The following is a 17,010-nucleotide window of genomic DNA, read 5'->3' as shown; positions in this document are numbered from 1 at the left end:
TTAATAGTGTTGTATTTAAGTTAATAGCTTTTCATAGCAGTATCAAAAACTCTCTTTGTTGATTAATAACTTGATCATTTACTTTTGCTTGAAATGTTGTAAGTTAAATAGTTTTCCTTTTCATCTTAAAAACTGAACCTGGCATTTTTATGTTAAACTTACTTTTTTCTCTTTAAAAATTAAAACAATTTAAATTATTTGTTTCAATGCAGGATGTAATTTCAGTTGTCTCATTTTGAAAATAAAGCTAGGTAGTCTAGAGTCTCATGTTTGATTTGTAATGCTGTATGGATGAGTATTCTAATGCCTTATACTACATGATTTTTAAAATGTTAATAAAAATTGTGAAATTAATTCAGTGTTTGGCAGAGCTCAATTCAGCAAGTATCTGAGTAACTACCATGTTGAAAGCATAAAATGACCAAGCCGTAATCCCTACTTCTGAACAGGTATAAGGCTTCTGCCCTCAAGTAGCATTTATAGGCCAGGAGAGGGAATAAGACAGGTAAACATACATTACATTGAATATGATAAACACCCATACAGAAATAGAAATAAATTGACAGCAGAAGGAAGGATGTTGAAATGAGAGCAATGTCACATCCAAGTCAAAGTTCTTTCTTGTGATGTTGATATTTAATTTGGGCGTTAAAGTGTAGGCTTAAGTTACTTCAAGCAGAGGAAATAACAAGAGGAAAGGTATTGGAAAAGGAACACGTAGATCTTGTCTAGAGAATGGCAAATAGTCCAATTTGTTAGGTGCCAAGGGTACATGTAGAGTAGGATTTCTGTCTTCTGACTGCCTAAATTAGGATCCTCTGTGGCTTGGGATTCTCCAGTTCTAACAAGCCTCCCAAGTAGTCTTGTACAGCAAATTTGACAACCACTGGTGTAAGATTGCAGCCCAAAGTGTGATACTCAATGTTTTTAGGTTTAGCACCAGGATACATATTTTAATCCATATGTATTTATTTATATTCATACTAGAAAAATATAACTGGCATATTAAACGTGATTTCCTGTTGATAAATGTACAAGGCTATTTAAGTTAAAAAGTGTGGAAAGGAAAAGAATCATTAATCGTAACAGAGATGGCATACATAAAAAAACAATGAAGGAGGCATATATATGTCCAAGGCTTGGGAAACACTGCTGTAGGAAACAGCAAAGGATGAGGCTAGAAAAGGAAGTTGGATAATATTGTGGAGAGTCTTGAATGCCAGGCTGAAGAGGTTTGTAATTTAGCAATGTGTTGATTTTATTAAATTAGTTTTTTAATTTCAAGCATACAGAAATATAAAGAATAACATAATAAATATAGAAATATAAAGAATAACATAATAAATACCCATGTGCTACCACTGAGCATAAGGGAAAAAAAATACACATATAATTGAAGCATGTTAACCTTCCCCAACCTTATTCTCTTCCTTCCTTCCCAGTGTTAACTGTTACCCTAAGTTAGTATATGATACTCATACTTTATATATATCCATAAACAACATATATTACTTTGCATGTTATTAAATTTATCATAAATGATATGTTTATATGAAAATGTATATATCCTGAAATTTGCTTTTTCACTTAAGAGTGACTTAGAAATTAGATCTGTATGTATTGGTCTAGCTTATTCATAACTGCTGAATAGTAGTACATTTTGTAATGTACTACTTTTAATTTAAACTGTCTTTTGTTGATGGTCATCTAACTTGTTTCATTTTTCAATTACAAATAATGTTTTTAAGAATATTCTTGTTCATATCTCTTCATTTACATATTCTGCGTTAACTGGGATTATTACAGGAGATACCTTAGATACACTAGAGTGGAATTGCTGGGTCACAGGGTATGCATATTTTTAGATTTGCTAGATATATGTCAAATGCTCTCCAAAGTTATCATACCAAGCAGTATATGAAAATTTCCAATGATTCACATCCTTATTAACACTCGATATTGTAAGACTTTTATACTTTTAACCAACTTCATGGATATAAATCTCATGGATATAAATATAACTACAAAGTATCTCTTCGTAGTTTTATTTTGTATTTCTCTGATTAATAGTGAAATTGAGCATCTTATCAAAGTTTATTGGTCCTTCGGTTCCCCTTTTGTGAATTTCTTATTTATTTCCTTTCTCTAATTCTCTATAAGGTTGTTTGAGTTGAAGGAAATCAAATTTATAATTTTGGATACTACCACTTGTTGGCTCTATTGCAAATATATTCTCGCAGGCTATTATTTTCACTTGTTAATGGTGAATTTAATTTTAGTCAATTAGTAAATCTTTTTCTTTATGGGTTTTGAATTTTTTATCAACAAAATCTGTAATAACAAAAGTCACAAACACATTTCCTACATTCTCCTACATTTCTACTAAAAGTTTTATGTTTCACATTTAGAACTTGTGTATGTATTAAGATCTGCATCTTTTTTGGGGAAGCATGGATAACTGGTTGTTCTAGCATTATTCATTAAAAAGCCTAACTTCTCTTCATTGATTTGTAATGCCTTTTTCAAAGACTTGGTTGAGGACAGAGCTGTGGGATGGGAGAGGAAGGAACTGTTTTAAGAGTTTGTAAAAGTAGACTCTATAAGACTAAGCAGTTTCTAGGACTTGAGGACAAGTGAAAGGGAGAGGCCCAAAACAAATCGGCTTTACATCTGAGTGTCTAGGAGAAAAAAAGTAATAGTTCATTAATATGGCAGTTCAGGTAATCAACAAGATTTGAGTGCTCTCACCCCTACCACTCTGCCAAAACTTCTCTCAGGGTCACTGATGCCCCCCACATTGCTAAGTCCATTGGTCATACCTTAGTCTTCATCCCACCTATCCTAACATTATTTGCCATAGTTGAACACCCACTACACCTTCATACATCTTCATTTGGCTTCTACAACCACTCTCTTGGTTTTTCTCATTCTTCACTCGTTTTTCCTTCTCAGTTCTTCTTTGTCTGCTCTTCTCCCCAGTCTCTTAATGTTGGAGCACCCATGGCTTAGTCTTTAGTTCTCATGTCTTTTTTATCTTGGTGATCTCAATTAGTCCTATAGCTTTAAATATCAATTATAAGTCAACTAAAACCAAGATCACATCTTTAACTCAAACCTCTCTTTCCAATTATAGATGTCCAAATGCCATTCAGCATCCTTTGTATGTCTGATGCACGTTTCCAAAATCAAATTCTGATATTCCTTTTCAAGCCTGTTTCTGCTCATTATTTTCCTCATCTAACGGCAAAATTATCCTTTTATCTGCTAAGGCCAAAAGCTTGGAGTTACCCTTACGTCCTTTCTCTCTTGTATCCTATAACCAATTAGATGTTCAATATATATCTAGAATCAGACCATTTTTCATACCTCTGCGGATACTGTTATGATCAGCAATGGCCTAATTTGTTTCTAAACCCCCTTCCCCCAAACTTGTTCTTGATTTAGCAGCCTCACTGATCTTTTTAAAACCTAAGTCAAAACATACCACTCCTTTCTTCAGAAACCCACACTGAATTTTCAGCTCACTTATAAATAAAAAAGTTCTTACCATATCCTCCAAGGCTCCAGATGATGTGTGTCTCCATGCCCCATTCCCTTACGTCAACGCTTCATCTCTTTCTCTACCCTCTTTTATTCTGCTTTAGTCACGTTAGCCTCCTTGCAAATGTCTAACCTAATTGCGATGGACTGGAATGCTTTTTCCCTCAGATATCTGCAGGACTGATTCCCTCGTTTTCTTTAAGTCTTGGCTCAGATGTCTCCTCAATGAGGCCTAATCTGACCACCTTATTTAAATGTGCAGTATTCCCCACCATTCCTTCTTATAATTTCAGTTTTTTTTAGCACTTACTATTTTCTAATATACTGTATAATTTACTTATCTATTATATTTATTATCTGTCTTTCCCAGTGGAATATAAATGTCACCAGAGCAGGAATGTTTTGCCTCTTTAGGTCATTTATGTATCCCAAAGCATCTGGAACGGTGCCTGGCCCATAGTAAGTACTTGCTGTGTTTGTTGAATGATTGTCTGAAGCTGGGTGTGCACTGGTGAACAAGAAAGTTATGACTCCTGGCTTCATGAAGATACAGTCTTAAGTGGACAAGATGAACATTAAGTCCACAATAAGTGGATAACAAAAATTTTAAATTCCATAAAAATATAGTGTTATGGACAAGAAAAATAGGAAACAAAATTTAATTTAGCGAGTACAAAACATTTTATAAGATATATTCATTGCATTTTTCTTAAAGTCAGATGAAAAAAGTCTTACTTGGTCCACAAAATCTGCCCTATTTAAACCTACCACACTTGGGGCACCTGGGTGGCATAGCGGTTAAGCGTCTGCCTTCGGCTCAGGGCGTGATCCTGGCGTTATGGGATCGAGCCCCACGTCAGGCTCCTCTGCTATGAACCTGCTTCTTCCTCTCCCACTCCCCCTGCTTGTGTTCCCTCTCTCGCTGGCTGTCTCTATCTCTGTCAAATAAAGAAATAAAATCTTTAAAAAAAATAAAATAAAATAAACCTACCACACTAAAGTTAGTAAAAATCAGCAAGAGAATAGTGAGGGTCCTCTTAATTACAATGAACTTAATCAATACATTTTCATGACTTGCTTTAAGAATGCTTCGAAACCTTGAATTGGGAGCAGATAAGATGAGCGATAGAGTCTGGCGTGATAGAGATAGCAGTATTTTTGGTAGAGTTAGGTGTATCTTTTATTTCATTGAAATGGTCAATCATGGAATCCCTGTGGATAGGGAAGCAAATGGTCTGGGAGAATTGAGAGAGGTGGAAAATTTGGAAGTCGGGTGAATATGATGAAGTAGGTTGACTGGGAGTACATCTAAAACAGTACCTCTTCCATCTTCCACTTCTTTAGACTTCACCATCTCTATGAATAGTTGTTTAATCCTGTGATATTTCTATTAACAATCTTCTTCCCTTCCTCTTGCCTCTAAGTGCTTAATTGTGTTGTTAAAATTTTTCATGTCCTTTTTGTTCCTGCATAGTATGTAAGATATGTGATAAAAGTTTCCAGTTGTAATTGTGGGTTTGTTAATTTCTCCTTCAAGTTCTCTTGCTTTTTGTTTTGTATATTTTGAGGCTATGTTACTAGTTATATACAAATTTAGTATTAGTAGGTCTTTCTATTGAATTGACTCTTTTATAATTACATGACCCTCTATCTCTAGTATTATTTTTTCCTTAAAGTCTGTTTTTGTGCTTTGTTGTCATATATCTTAATCCTGCATATATTTTAAATTCTACAGAGCACTTTGTTTTAAATAGTCGGTATTACCCTTTCTGATGCCCTTCATTCTTTCCTGTATTATTCTGTTTCCTTCTGGGATCATTTTGCTTCCCTCTGAAGAACTTTCTTGATGGTTTCCTCTAGTGCTGTTTGCTGGTGATAAATTCTCTCAGTTTTTGTTTGTTTGAATACAACTTTATTTTGTCTTCATTAAAAAATTGAAATAATTGCAACCTTACAGAAAAGTTGTAAATATAGTGCAAATATATAGTGTAATATATATAGTGCAACTTTTTTCCTTTTTTCCATTTGAGAATAAGTTGCCAACATGATGCCCCATAATTGAAAAACTGAGTGTGCAATTCCTAAAGACATTCTCTTACCTAACCACAATACAACTATCAAAATCAGGAAAGTAGCATTGTACATTGTTACCATGTAATCCTCAGAAACTATTCATGTTTTGCTAATTGTCCCAATAATGCTCTGTGTAACAAAAGGCTCCAGTTCAGAATAATGTGTTGGATTTATATAAACTGAATCCCTTTTAATCTAGAATAGTTCCTCATCTTTTCTTGACTTTCACATGACCTTGATATTTTCAAAGATTATAGGACATTTTTGTTTTTTGGTTTTTTTTTTTTTTACAAGATACTTTTGATAATTTTATAGATTATCCCCTCAGTTTGGGTTTGTCTGATGTTTCCTCATGATTTTTCAGGTTATGCATCTTTGTCAGGTATATCATGGCAGTGATTCTGTATGTTCTTACTGCATCCTAGCGGTTGGCACATGATTTCAATTTGTCCCTTTAATGGTGATGTTAACTTTGATCAGTCGATTAAAGTGTTATCTGCCCGGTTCCAATCTGGCTTCCACACACTCAGTAGACCAGAGTGACGTCCCTGACCCTGGCATGCCTGTTTTGCTTAGCCTCGTGTAGTGGCTTTAGAAATGAATTGTTTGAGAGAGGAAGGGAAGATGATGAGCTTGCTTTTATTATTGAAGGATATTTTTGCTGCATAGAATTCTGTTTTAGCAGTTTTTGTTCTGTACCTTAAAGATATTTATTCCATTGTCTTCTGGCTTCTGTCATTTCCTGATGTACATCCCCTAAGATTTTCACATCTCAAGACATACTTTTCTTAGTTGCTCTCACCTGCTTTCTAACAGTTGCTTTATCTATTTTTTCCATTTCTTAATGATTGTTCTTGGTGGCAAGATTAATCTCATCATGACCCTCTAAATAATTATATTTATAAAATACTTGTTTTAATTCTTTAAGTTATAATTGAAAAACCCATTAAAAAATCCTAACATAAAATTAGTTTTATTTCATTGTAATTTTACCACATGAGTACTCTGTATAGAAAGGATCGTGGCATTACAGTTTTGTCTTAAATCTATCCAAAAAAATTTTACTTAAGTAAATTGTAGAAATAAAATAAACCAAATGAAAAGAATTTGGTTACTCTGTAAATGGCAACTGCATTATTCTGATTGCTTAGTCTAAAAACTGGGAATCATCCTGGATTCCTTGCTCTGTCTCACAACCCATCCCAATCCATCAGCAAAGTCTATCATCTCTCCTATAGAATAGATTTAGAATTTGGTGACTTCTCACCATTACCATTAATACCCTGGTACACCATCATATCTTCCTTGGGATTATTGCAGTAGCTTCTTAACTGATCTCCCTTGCTCTTATCTATAGTCGGTATGGCAGCCTGAGTGATTTTATTAAAATGTAACTAACATTACATACTAAAGTAACATGTTACTTCTTAATTCAAAACTCTACAGTAGCTTTCTAACTCAGAGTAAAAGCCCACTACTCTTCCAGTTATGTATAAGGCCTTCAGTAAGTGGAATCTCCCCCTTTTCTCCCTCCCCTCTGACCTTATCCCCTTCCTCTCTCAATTCCAGCCACACTTAGCCTCCTTGAAAATGTGAGGTGTCTTTCTCTTTCAAGGATTCTGCTTGTTTTCCTGTGCCTGCAGTTCTCTTCCTGCATATATTCTCATGATTCCCTCCTTCACTTTTTTCAGCTGTCACCTTCTTAGGCTTTTCCTGGCCACCCTTTATGTATTTGTTATTTCCTTCTTTCCTTGTTTTATTTTTCTCCTTAACATATTCATTTAAGTACACACACACACACACACTCTCTCTCTCTACTATATCATATATAAACACATTACACATATTTAATTTATTTACCACCTTTCTATTCTACTGGAATGTAATTTCAATAAGGGGTATTTGTTGGTTTTGTATATTATTGTTTTCCCAGTGCCTAGTACTGCCTGTCACATTGGAGGAATTCATAAATATTTGTTGAATGAAAGAATGAATTAAAGAGATTTTGGAATAAGTTTGTCTTATAAATTAGCAAAGAGCTCAGTAATTGAATTATAGCAAATCTAGTATGTTTTCACCTATTTCTTCTGTTGTATTCTCTTCTTTTTTAATGGATATATTATTTCTTCTTCTCCCCAATGAAATTAATTATAGTAATTTTGAAATTTTCTTCTGCTTCTTTTGCTGTTTGTTTCCTTCTGGATCCTTTTTTGTTTTTGCTTTAATCTTCCAGTTCTCCCTTGGATGCTTTCCCTCAAATAACTGGTGATCTTCTGTGTCTGTTTATACTTAAGAGTGAAGCACTAAAGAGGTGAGTAGAAGTTCTGTGTGTTTGAACATGGCTTTTTAGCTGGTGATTTTCATATTAAGATGGTCAGGTGATGAGCTTGCCTTTTCATTGGGTGACCTCCAGGTGTTAGTAAGTGGTAATCTTTTCTCTGGAGTTGTACCATTTTTTTCAGAAAGGAGTTCTGCCATCTCCCTGTGGAATGTATGTTGCTTGCTGTGCTCTAGGACCAAAGTTAAGGATGCTGAGGGCCCTGTGGTTTAATATTTTAGAGTCCTGCTTAATTCTTTAGCTTCTGTAGTCATCACTGTGCCTGGTATAATAAAGGCCATATCTTTATTCAGTTTTTTCAAAGAATAAATCTTTATGTTGGTTGCGAGGAGGGACCTGGGAATTGTGTCTGTATGTAGGCTTTCAGTGAGTTTCTTGTTTTGAGTTTTGTGTCTCACCTCTATTTTTGTGCTTCTATATACTCTTCCCCTCCAAGTTCTACAGGGTGAACTTGCTCACTTTTCATAAGTATCCTGTCAACACATCTCTTTCCCAATCCCTGAACTTAGATTGTATCTCCTCTGCTCTGCTGTCTTGTAAAAGGCCTGATGTAGATTATTTTTTATCTTATCTCACATCCCCTATTCTTCCTTTTTTCACTTGTTCTCAGCCTAAAGATAATTATAAAATAAAATACTGTTTTTCTAATGATAAACTTAACTACCTAATAGTACTGATGTTTGAGGCCAGAAGATCTCAAATAAAAATGTGAGTATTAGGAAATTGTTTGATTATGGAATGGATGTCCACATAGGAAAAATATTTACAGGTTGCCAGTTGTCCTCTAGCTATAGAACAAAATTTATATTACAGCCATTGAATCCTAGATATCTAAGAGATCTTAGAGGTTATTCAATCCAAAGCTAACATTTGTGGAGTCCTTACCGTATGTTTGATATTGTGCTACATACTTGATATACATTATCTCATTTAATCTACACAAACCCTCTGAGGTAGGTACTGATATCCCACATGAGGAATCTTGTACTTACAGAGGTTCAGTAACCTTCATAAAGATCACAACTAATTAATGGTAGTGCTGAGATTCAAACCTCAGACAGTTTAACTTTGAGAATATGTGCTCATAAGCACTATTCTCTACAGTCTCCTATTTATCCATCAATCCACATGGTCCAGACAGTTGACTATCTAGTCTTCATTTCAGGTAATAGTGAGCTAATTATTTTCCTTGGAAGTCTTTTCAATTTTTGGATAGACCCTCATTATTAAAAAAGGGTTTCTTATATTGAGTTGGAATCATTCTCTGTGTAACTTTTACTCTTTCATCTCACAAAGCAAGAGAATAAGTTTGCTTCCTCTTTGAGAACAAACATTCCCATTTTCTCCAATGGTACACAATTTCTCATACCCAATACTATTTTGGTAAATGTCTTTTTGTAAACACCTTAGTGTGTCAGGTTTATGTTCATGATTATATTTCCCTTCCTAGTTCTGTGTTCTCCAACTGAAATCTGAGGGATATTTTTCTTTCATAGGTCTTCTCTACTTCTGGGATTTCATGATAAGAACTCTGATTTCTTTTAAAATCATCAGGGACTTATTGTTTAGTTAGGAAGACATGAAATGGATTTTAAAGATAAATGACTGTAAAAATATATTTAGTAAATACTAACATTGTGATAATAATGGCAGCAATAATAGCCAACATATTAGAGGCCAGGTAATCTTCTGAGTACTTTACATATATTAACTGATTTACTCTTCACAGCAACTTCATGGCGTTGATGCTATCAATACTGACATTTTACAGCCTAAGGAAAATGAGACAGTCTAGTTAAGGAACTCGCCCAGGGTCATTTAGTTTGTAGGTATTAGCCAGGTTTTGAGCAGAGACTAAGTTCCATAGTCCATGTTTGTAATCCTTGTGCTACACCTGACAAATCTGTAGGACTTTGGAGAAAGTTATAAGCACTTCAGAATAAGGTACTTGGCAGTGGAACTTGGGCTGGAGCTTTGAGGACTGATTGAGTTTGTATGATCAGAAAGGAAGTATGAAGGGTGGCTAGGTGATGGGAACATCATGAGCAGAAACGTTACAGTAGAATGTTATGGAATGGTTATGGTAAACTGTTATGAGGTAGAAATGTTTAATGTGGCTAACAAGGGCCTGGATGATATGGTCTTGTGTACCAACCATTCTTCCTTTTTCCCTCTACCCTTGAGCCACACTAGCCTTCTTTCTGTTCTTTGAACATGCTAAGTGTACTGGCAGCCTAGGCCTTCGTACTAGCTGATTTTCCTACCTGGCGTGCTCTTCTCCTAGAACCCTAATGTGTGATTGCTTATTGTCATTTGGGTCTCAGCTTGGCCTTTTCTGACCACAGAACCTACAGAAGCCTTCCCGTCCTTCCTTATCACATTACCCTTTTTAATTTTTATCATGGTTCTCCTCTCTGAATGGTGTGTTAAGCACCATTAGTTACCTGTTCGATAGCCACCTCTTTTTGTTGTTGTTTTGCTAAGAGATTCCTGCTTTTATTTGGGGGAGCAGTACCCAGATATTCATTTTTCTTGGTCTCCCTTGTATTTAAGCACATTTTGGCCAGTGAAATATAAGTGGATGTGTGCTGAAAGTATCTGGGAAAAATTTTGCTCTTCTGATAAAATGGTAGATTTAGATGTGGTTCTGTCACTCCCCTTATATTTACCTGCCCCTGCCTTGAATGTGCACTCAACACCTGGGGTTTCAGTAGTACTTTGTGATCATGAGGGGAAAGGCCAAGAGAATTGTAGGAACTGTTTGACATCAATTAACCAAAGCTAGCTATGTCAGACTTTTTGTTATGTGATAACAATTCCTGGTACCTAAAGCCATCGTTATATTTTATCTTACTTGTTGTCAGTTGGCACAAAAACCATTCCTAATTAATAAAGATGACGTTATCAATGATAGAACCCTGGAGAAGCCTGGAAGGGAGCTAATTTTGGGAGGCAGAGATGATCAGTTTCAGCTGATAACTGCAGCATGCCTCTACTTACTGTAGGAGGCGGTATAGTATAGTGGTTATAACAGAACCAGACTGCTTAAGTTTAAATCCTGGCTCTGTGAGTTACTAGCTATGTGAACTTGCACAAGTCACCTAACCCCTCAATATTTTTCAGTTCCCTCAACTGTAAATTATGGATAAGAACAAAGCCTAACAGAGAAATGGCTGAAACTGAGAGTAGATATTTTTGAGAATATAGAATATATAAAGAAGATAAATCAATAATTGATTAATATCTGCATTTTGGGATGTAGGAATAAGTAGAGTCAATGAAGGAGATAGAGAAGAAATAGTTCAGGAAATAGGAGGAGAAACAGGAAAGCAAAATATTACAGAAATCAAGGAAGTGAATATTTTAAGAAAGTAATGCTTAACAGTGTTGATTGCTGTAAAAATATCAAGAGAACAGGAACTAATAAAAGCCTTTTTTATTTGAAGACCAGAAAAGAGTATTTTCAGTATAGTGAGGGGTAAAAGTTGGGTTGCAGTAATTTGAGTTTGAGCAGAGAGAAGACAGAGAGGAGTATCACATGCACATTTAACTTACTTCAGTTCAACTACATGAACTCTTGCAGTAAAACAGGAATGTATTTTTCCATGTGTACTCTTTATTACATACTCTAAGCTAATATAGACTGTAGTGTATTGTACATTTATACATGTTATGGAACAGGGTTGTACATACAAGACTATGCATAACACCCTTTAAGCAATTTAAAGGCCTTTTGAAGATGATTTTGACTATGATTTTGACTGTATTTGATTTTCACATTATGGGCTGACTTTAGAACCTAACCACGACATAAAATGTAGCTCCACTGTGAATATAGTGGTGAATATAGACCACATAGGTCTAGACTGCTCTGTACTGGGTATAATTTTACATGTGTGGTGGCAGAGGCTAGAGGTAAAGGTTTTGGCCTGGGGAGAAGAGGTCGTCTCCTGGTTCTATTTCTGTTCTTCCTTACACCTACGAGCATTATGAAGGAAGAAATTGCTTAACTTCTGTCCTCCAGCTTTTTCCTTTGTAGATTTTGAAACCTGTCAACGTAGCACATAGGAAAAATGTGATAAATTATTTGACCTCCTGAAAAATGATTTGCCTTTTAGATAATAAAGCCGCTTTAGTGTATCTTTGACTGTGTTATTAAAATACAACAGAGGACTTGCCTATGCTAAAATTATTGTTGAGCAAACCACTGAATTACCTTTTGAAAATCGACTATGAAATAGTAAATTCAGTTATCTTAAATTTTTTGAAAAATGTTTTTCTCCTATCTAAGATATACATGTTAGAAAGTTTGGAAATTAGAATTATAACAAAAAAAATCACCACTATGTCTTTCCTCATAGATAACTTAATATTTTGTTGTATATCCTGGTCTTTTGAAAATACATACTTAAAATGATTTTAATATAATTGAGATTAAATTTTATATATAGCTTTATATCTTTTTTCTTTTAACATTATATAATAATTTTTCCAACTTATTAAATAACTTTTGTTATCTTTTATTTTGTATAGTATATCAATTGATAATACCCCATCTCATATAGTTAGATTTTTTTTTTTTTTCATGTAGATTTTGTTATCCATCATGGAGGGACTTTAAGCTTAGTTTGTAACCTTTTCAGATTGTCTTCTTTCACTTAGTGATACGCACTTAAGGTTCTTCCACGTTTTTTATGGCTTGACAGCTCATTTCTTTTTAATGCTGAGTAATATTCCATTGTCTGGATGTACCAATTTATTTATCCATTCACCTACTGAAGGACATCTTTGTTGCTTCCAAGTTTTGGCAATCTTGAATAAAACAAGTTTTTGTGTGGACATAAGTTTCAGTTCATTTGAGTAAACCTTTAATATATTTTTCATTTGATAATCTTTAACATATTTTAAATAAATCAAGAAAAGTTAGAAAAATTGTAATTCTCAGAGACTAAATCAATACATATGCATAAGGGAGCCTTACACTACAAGTGAGTTTGCAAAAAGTAGGTACATTTTATAATTAAAGGACAGAGGGCCCCTTTCTGACATTTTGCCCTGGGTCATAGATTTGAATCATAGTTGATGAGCCACTAATAAACCTAAATGACTTCTTCATTGATCTTGAAAGAAAGGATGAAGAGATGATAATATTAGCTTTGTTGTGCTGATCTGAAAATGATACAATGCCCATTAGATACTGGACTTTTACAAGTGACATTAAATGAAAATAAAATGACAATTTTTTACTCTATTCCAGCCATTGGCTGGAGGTGAAAGAAGCTTGCTCACATTATTTTTATTTTCTGCACTTTTCCTTCTCTCTTCCCCCACTTTTTTTATAGAGTGTAAATAAAATAAATTTGAGCAATGTATACTTTAGGAGAGCAATATGAATTATGGGTTACAATTTTCATTACATCTAATTTTTCTAAGTACTTGATTGTTTTTAAATGGTTCATTCCCATTCAATTTAAAAAATGTATTTCATATTAACTGTCTCATTGAGGTATTTTAACATTGTATCTGTATGGTAGGGCTACATATTTATTTTAGCCACACTTCAAGAGAATCTATAAGTACAATATATATAAGAACTTTATGATTCTTCAGTTGAATATTGACATTTGGGAGAATTTAGTTTTTACCTCTGAAATTATCCTTTAGAAACAAATTATAATTAATTGATCATGATTAATGATGTGTAAATACTGTTGGTATTTTTTCAGCATTCTCTGTAATTCACATAAACTTTTCAGAATCCTTATAGGTCTAGGTTATCTATAGAAAAGTTTGTTTCTATCAAAATGTCATTCAAAAATTTTATTGATTTTTAATGAAAATTTATTTTTTAATAGAATTTATTTAACAGAAAGATTAAAAGAATGGGTTGTTGGATTGTTAACAAATCCCAAATTGACAGAGGTTATAAAAGTTGTTGGTCTCCCCATAAAATTCCAGGTATACTCCTTTTTTGCTTCTGAATTATGTAGCTTTAAAAGGTAATGTATAAGGTATGGATTATTACTATGTATGAGAACACTATTTTTCATGTTTACCAAATTATTACAGAAATATTTTTTCAAATATGTGACTCTGAAAAGACTAAATTTTTAAAAATAACTCTTTATTATTGCTTTCGGTCAATTTAACAATTGCTGAGGTAAGGAGATTGGATATCTTTTGTCACATTTTGTAGATGATAGTCACGTAGAGTAATTTTGTCCAAGGTCTCAAGGTAAGTTGTAGAATTGAGATTAGAATGGACCTTCTGACTCAGTTTAATGGTTTTTCTTCTGTGTAATGGTACCAGTCTTTCATAATATTTTACTAGAGTTTGTTTTATTGTCTGTTACTACCCAAAGAAGATAAATCTTGATTCTTTAGTAAATCTTTAAATCAGAAGGTGATTAGAAGACTTACTTTGGTGGGGGGGTAGGATGGAATGATAATGTACTTAACTTTTGATGGTCTACTCTTAATGGAGAAGCAAGTATTTAGCTATAAGTAAACTCTACAATGCTAATGAACTTTTTGTCTTTTAGCCAGAACAGTGAAACAGTGGTACTGGATAAATGTAAATGAGAGAAACTAACAAGAGATATTAAAGGCTAAAACATTAGATTTCGTCATGTGGTCCCATTGTGCACTCTTGTATCCAATAAGGGATTTTTCTGTACTTTCTGTTACAGATGCTGAAAATTTCTTCTAAGGAGAAATATCCCTTATTTACTTTTGTAAATGGTCATTCCAGAGACTATGATTTTACATCTACTACAACCAATGAAGAAGACTTTTTCTCAGAGGATGAAAAGAAAAGATTAAAAAGATTTAGCACAGAAGAATTTGTCTTGCTCTAAAGATTAATGCATTTGTGCTTGTTGAGAAGAACTCCTCTGCAAGGGGAACAATGAAGAGAAACAAGTTTACCTAAACTGACTTATTTTCACAAATATCTTAATTTTATATGTTCTTTAAAAAAAAAGAACATTTGGAAATACACAAGTTTTAAAGATATTTTTCTGAAAGAGAAATGATTTAATGAATCTTTATTTCTAATAAATATCAAGTGATTCTGGCTGCATTCCTATTTCCCTAAGATCTGCTAACAATAACTCTAACTTAACTGTAAGCCTTCCAGTCTTCAAATTCTTCCACCTGAGGCCACTAGTGTCCTGAAGGTTTTGTGATATAGGCCCCAAAATTGGGATCACCAAATAGGTTCAAAAGCTTCCATTTATACTAACAACCAGAAGACCAGAGAATGAATCTTCAGTGCTGCATAGCCTCCTGATATTAATGCAACCAAAGGATACTTACGGATGTATCTGGATATATTTAATAGCAATTGTTAGCTGTGATATGCATACAATTATATAAGTAGAATTGTGAGTTAATGTAATACTTAGCAATATGATTTTATAATGGCTCCTCATTTTGCTTGCTATCAAGCCTTCTTTGAGGAGTGAATAGAAAGTATTGGCTTTCCCCAGAAATTTAAAGGTTATGTTATTAATAATAACTTCATCCAATCAAATCAGATAAAGGCAATTTTAAGATAGTAGTAGTGTTTGTCTCCTGTCTCAAAAATAGAATTTTATGGGAATTCTGCTTACTATGGAGTTTTTAAATCTAAAGATAAGTACTAAGAAAAATATCAGATGCTCCTCTACGTGATTTTTGCTATTTGTATGAATCAGTGTAGTGGTGTTTAGAAGGTGAGGCTATCTTTAAGGTAAATCTGCCTTAAGTGTATTGTGTGTTACTGAAAGGCAAATTTGTGAGTTATTATTCAGCCAGGATTATGTACTTTAATAAAGATATGAGAATGTAACGTACCTTTGTTTGGTTTTAATAGGATTATTTTCGTTCTTTAATTTGAAAAAATCATTGTCTCATATGAAGTCTATTTATTTATAATGAAGGCAAGTAATATTGTTTCTCTGAAAGAAAAATATTAACTTATTTTATGGAGCTTTCATGTTTCAATGTGGAAAGGTGACTTATAAAGACATAAAATTGTGTATCATTTAAAGTCATTGATCTCTTCCATCAGAAAGCCTATTTGTTAGGCTTAGAGTTGCATGCAAAACTGAAACAGAGGGGGCAGATTGCTTTAGTGTGCCTGATGAGAGAAATCAGGTTTGGCATTTCCCTGTGAGGACAGTTTATTGAATTGATATAAATGGGCTGAAATCTAAAATTTTCCTTTACTCCAGATAAAATCTGGACAAATTAAGTCCAGTACTAATTTTCCTAGAATGTCAAAGCAGTACCGGAATAAGAAGCCAGTAGTATGCCCGATTTTATGCACTGCAGTTGTCTCGCTAAATTATTGTGGTTTGTTCTTTATATATACCTGCAGTATTCACAGGATTTTACAGCAAACACATCAAATGAGAGTACCCATACCTTCAAATGAATCAGAATTGATTTTAAGTATTCTCTTACAAGAACCATATAAAAGTTTAGACTTAGACTATTGCATTCTGTTATTTTTTCACCATCTTCGGGGATCATGTTAAGTAGGTTAAAATTAGACCTGGCCAAAGTTGAGGTGAGAGGAGGCAGAAACTTCCTTTACATTGAATTATACTGAAAATACCCAGAATACTGTACAGACAAAACAAACCAATCTTGCAATACAGTCATCCCCGTGACTGAGAATAAATGTGTAGATCGGAAACGATCAGCATAATATGCACATAAAAACTATTCAATAATGTGTATGAATGAATGCATTCATGAAAATCGAGATAGGCTGATTGATTTATCTTGCCTGTTAATTCAACTTCAGCTGAGGACCAGCCAAAAGTTGTGCTAATCTTTTATTGGAAAGGCAGCAACAAAACTACATCATTAGATTTAGAATAGAGGTACTGTATATTCTGGTTTCAGACTTTGTTTTGAACACAGATTTCATTTCAAGTTCTGACAGCCAGTAAACTCGGTCAATAAAGCTTATGGATGATCTCTTTCAGCGTGGAATAAAGGAAAGTAAAGAAAAAAAACAAACAAACCAAGATACTAAGATGGGTGTTCTCTTAGAATTATTATAGGAG

At 33.8% G+C, this 17,010-nt stretch overlaps 1 protein-coding gene across 4 annotated transcripts in view; it reads left to right on the top strand.

Moving 5' to 3' along the window:
* Window positions 1-15,786, top strand: part of ATG4C (autophagy related 4C cysteine peptidase) — an 85,970-nt gene extending 70,184 nt beyond the window's left edge. For 3 of the 4 annotated variants that reach the window (XM_026497933.4, XM_026497934.4, XM_026497935.4), the window contains one exon: window positions 14,641-15,786. In XM_026497933.4, the coding sequence (XP_026353718.1) occupies window positions 14,641-14,808 (168 nt within the window). In that variant the 3' untranslated portion in view covers window positions 14,809-15,786. Of the gene's footprint in view, window positions 1-7,846; window positions 12,183-14,640 lie in introns of those variants that run through there. The other variant, XM_057310611.1, reaches the window with a different exon arrangement.
* Window positions 15,787-17,010: the final 1,224 nt, after the last annotated feature.

This window comes from Ursus arctos, unplaced genomic scaffold, assembly GCF_023065955.2.
Source record: "Ursus arctos isolate Adak ecotype North America unplaced genomic scaffold, UrsArc2.0 scaffold_12, whole genome shotgun sequence".
Lineage (NCBI taxonomy): Eukaryota > Metazoa > Chordata > Mammalia > Carnivora > Ursidae > Ursus > Ursus arctos.
This window is presented reverse-complemented; position numbering and strand designations above follow the sequence as displayed.